The sequence below is a fragment of the Pieris rapae genome, chromosome 21 (genome assembly GCF_905147795.1).
Source record: "Pieris rapae chromosome 21, ilPieRapa1.1, whole genome shotgun sequence".
NCBI classification, from domain to species: domain Eukaryota; kingdom Metazoa; phylum Arthropoda; class Insecta; order Lepidoptera; family Pieridae; genus Pieris; species Pieris rapae.
The window spans coordinates 8,326,920-8,331,229 of NC_059529.1; the positions used below are offsets into that span (position 1 = coordinate 8,326,920).

The following is a 4,310-nucleotide window of genomic DNA, read 5'->3' on the forward strand; positions in this document are numbered from 1 at the left end:
ACAGCTCTTACAAACAAATACTTGGTAAATCCATCCACTATGGTGAGAATGTAAACATTGCCTTTCTTGCTTTTGACAAATGGACCAAAGTGGTCTATGTGAATGGTGTGAAACGGGATGTTAACCTTCTCTATCGGATACAACTGACCATTCTTATGTCGAGACGTATTATCCTTATTATAAGCACACTTAATACAAGACTTAACATACTTTTTTACAAATCTACGTAACTTAGGAAACCAGAAAACAGATTGAATTTTCTCGGTAGTCTTTGATATTCCTAGATGACCTGCGTCATCGTGGTTAGATTTACATATTTGCCATCGAGCACTGCGAGGAATTACTAAACAGAGCTTATCATCAACTCTCCTATATACTCTATTGTTCTTAATTAAATAGTTTCTCTTAATATCTTTAGCTTCTTCATCACACTCAGGCTTAAGAATTTTATATATTCGGGATATCTCAGGATCTGACATTTGTAAAGTCAAGAGCCAGTTATCAGTGTCGATACTGTAGACTGTAACTGCAGAGTTATCGATAACCTCGGGTTTTAATTTTGTGTTACGGCTCAGTGCGTCCACATGAGTCATGCGGATGCCTGGCCGGTATTCTATACTAAAATTGAACTCACTTATTAAAAACCACCACCTAGCTATTCGGGGTATTAAATCGCGTTTCGTTAATGTAGTTCGAATAGCGTTACAGTCTGTTACAATTTTGAACTCAATCCCCAACAAATATACCCTAAATTTATTTAACGAACAAACAATTGCAAGGGTCTCGAGTTCATAAGAGTGCAAGTGACGCTCTTCCGGGGTGGTTTGCCGGCTAAAGTAAGCAATTGGCTTGAGAGCACGCGACTCCAGCTGCCATTGCATCAATATCCCACCCACGCCTAGAGAACTTGCATCCGTATGCAACTCAGTTTCAAAATTAGCATTGTATAGAGCTAAAACTGGTCGGTCAATTAACTTATCTTTTAAGGTATTAAACGAATGAAATTCTTTATCTGTCCATTTAAAAACATTACCCTTCTTGAGTAAGTTGGTAAGAGGCCTGGCTATCTCACCGAAACTTTTGATAAATTTTCTAAAATATCCTGCTAGTCCCAAAACTGACGGACTTCATGTACGTTCTGAGGAACAGGAAACTCTTTAACAGCTAGAATCTTACTTTCGTTAGGACGTATGCCTTCTGCAGAAATCTCATAGCCTAAATAGTCCAGGGTATTATTGAAGAATCGGCATTTAGATAATTTTAAAGTGAGCCCATTTTGCCGTAACAATTTCAAAACATTCTCTAACCTCTCAAATCCCTCCTCCAGGGTAACCGATGGCACAAGAATGTCATCCAAATAAGCCAACGCTAACTCATCACGTTTATTACCCAGCATTGTATTCATTGATCTCTGAAATACAGCTGGAGCATTCGCGAGACCAAATGGCATCCTTTTAAATTCATAATGACCATCTGGCGTCACGAACGCAGTCAATGGACGACTCTCTTCCGCCACCGGCACCTGATAATACCCAGAAATCAGATCTAACGATGTAAAGAATCTATTGCCACTAAGGTTAGTTAATTGATCATCGATTATCGGCAAAGAGAAACAATCCTTCCTCGTTTTACTATTGAGAGCCCTATAATCAACGCATAAGCGCTGTTCTCCTGTTTTCTTCCTTACCAATAAAATAGGACTTATTATATATCATAATTTGAATTAGACTCTTGTATAATATCATTTTGCAACAAGTCATTTATTATCTCCTTAACCTGACCTCTTTCCGAAAAGGATAATCTATACGGTCGGTAAACTACAGGTTTGTCATCCAATAAGTCTATTTTCATTTTAGTTGAGCTGATACAACCTATTTCTCCTAAATTAAATGCAAAGCAATCTCGATAATTGAGTAAAAGCGAATGAAGTCTAACTAATGCCTCTTTGTTAACTTGGGGACCAACATTTATGTCAGATATTAGTAAAGGCTCATATTCCGAATTATTTTTGGTTACTTTATTTACATAGGTACTATCTTTTTCAACAAAACAAGTTCCTTTAGCAATAGGGCATTTCTTGGATAATGTGAGATTTTGACCAGATAAATTTGTCACGGGCAAATAGCACTTTCCATCAACAACCCTATAAATTCCCTGGTGCAAATAATGCTCTTTCCTAGGCTCACCATTACAATAACCTTCAATATAAATATCTCCACAGAAGTCAGCGTCAGATGCGGTAGCTTCAACTAACCGTGATAATGAAATGTCGGTATCGTTATCAAGATTTAACTTCAAACATTTTACCGGCTCTGGTATGGTATCGATATCAGGGCTCTGGTAAAAAGTTAACTGACGACTATTCTTAAATACTGTAACACAAGGAAGTTCAGTAACATTTTGACCAATAAGTAAAGCCGACTGAAGGAAATGATTGCTAACCACCAGTACCTCTACATTAACCTCAACTTCATCTAATTTCAAATCGACGTTGGTCCTATATACTGGAAATACTTTAGAGTTCCCGAACCCTTTGATTACTGGCAACTCCGTTGAGTTTTTAGTTAAATTCAGACTTTGAGCATCAGATTCCCTGATTAAACTACATTCACTGCCGAAATCAATAAATGCAGTTAAAGACTTATCGTTTACCTTAACCGTTTTGTAAAATTTGTCGCTGTTGTTACTGAGGGTAGATATAGTTAAAAATTTGTTTAGGCTCATTTCGCAAGATCAACGGCTCTAGTTTACAATTATCGCTGTTGTGGCCTACCTGATGGCATTTTACACATTTCGTAAGAGGTTTAGGGCATCGAAGGTAAGGGTGTCCCTTTGAGCGGCAATTGAAACAAGTTAACAAACTTTCGCCTGAGGATGATGCAGTGTTACCCGTTCGAACTATCGTATTATCGCTACGTTTCCTATTGAATGTTTTATTTTCTAACATAGGACGTTGGGAGCTTAGAAAATTCAACAAGTCTTCCGGTTCGCGACAAGTCAGTGCCTGTGCACTGCTTCTAATAGATGTATCTAGTATTCCGTGGATAATACAATCGACGGCCTTTTTGCCTCTTATTTCACATCTGTTCAACAACGTTAACTTATCGTAGAAGTACTCACGTAAACTTTCGTTACTACGAGTACTGCGAGATAACATTTCTTCGAGAAGCCGACCATAATTTTGCTCATTTGGGAAAGCTCTTGTAAGTTTGTCCTGCCACTCTGACCAATTGAAAACAACGCTAGGAAGGGCTTCGAACCACTTCTTTGGCAAGCCAGACAGTTTCTGCAGAGCAAAATGTATGGTCTGCTTCTCGTCCCATTCATAGATTAAAGCACATTCATTTACTTTCCTAACCCAACAGTCGATATTCTGAGTTTTACTTGACGGATCAAATTCTGGTATTACATTGTTGAGAAGATTATTATTTAAATTACTTATCTTGCACTTATGCCCTTGAAGGGTATTAAATATATCCAGTACCTGTTCAGTAGACCAACTACCTTTTTCCTTGGATCGTCTCTTACTTGCACACCGTGAACTACGGGGTGACTCACTGTTGGAGGAGGAGGAGCTGGAAGACTCTTTGCGTTTCTTCTTTGATCGCTTTTTGCCTCTCTTAGACTTAGCTGCTGCCTTGAAGGAAGACCGTGAACGCTTTTTCTGAAATTCATCATTACGAGAAGGCGAGCCTTCGGGAGTCATCGCTTCATCAATATCCATACCTCAAAAATAAAATATCATTTTATTATGTTAGTATATCAATTCATTGTCTAGACGTACTAAAACTATAGGGATATATGTTTTTTTTAAACATTTCAAAATTAAGTATTTAAAGAAATAAACTTCATTTATTTGAAATTAATCCTTGACTGAAAACAAACTACAATAATGATTTCGTTAACGTTGACACGCTCTAAGGGATACATTTTATAGGCATACTTAGCTTCTTATTTTTTTTTAGTTTTGCTTCTTCTAGGTACACATGACCTCTACTCTAACTTACTACACGCTCACAGATCAGGAGGCATACATAGCCTCGAGTATCTAAAGCACACTTGGCTTCCTATTGTAGGCACACATAACCTCTAACGACTAAGCACACATGGCTCGATAGGCATACATAGCCTCTAGCAGCTGAAGCACACTTGGCTTCCTATTGTAGGCACACATAACCTCTAACGACTAAGCACACATGGCTCGGTAGGCATACATAGCCTCTAGTATCTGAAGCACACTTGGCTTCCTATTGTAGGCACACATAACTTCTAACGACTAAGCACACATGGCTCGGTAGGCATACATAGCC

At 38.3% G+C, this 4,310-nt stretch overlaps 1 protein-coding gene across 1 annotated transcript; it reads right to left on the bottom strand.

Annotated features, from left to right (window-relative positions):
* Window positions 1-929: 929 nt before the first annotated feature.
* On the bottom strand, window positions 930-3,634 carry LOC123690092. Its single transcript, XM_045632808.1, has 2 exons — window positions 1,308-3,634; window positions 930-1,215 (listed from the first exon to the last, which is right to left on the bottom strand). Exon 1 carries the CDS (start codon window positions 2,722-2,724, stop codon window positions 1,705-1,707), a length of 1,020 nt encoding a protein of 339 aa, XP_045488764.1. The 5' UTR covers window positions 2,725-3,634; the 3' UTR covers window positions 930-1,215; window positions 1,308-1,704.
* Between the last annotated feature and the right edge of the window lie 676 nt (window positions 3,635-4,310).

What these genes read in the sequence shown, in the direction of transcription:
- LOC123690092 (XM_045632808.1), bottom strand. Translation starts at nt 2,724, where the DNA reads ATGAGCCTAAACAAATTTTTAACTATATCTACCCTCAGTAACAACAGC.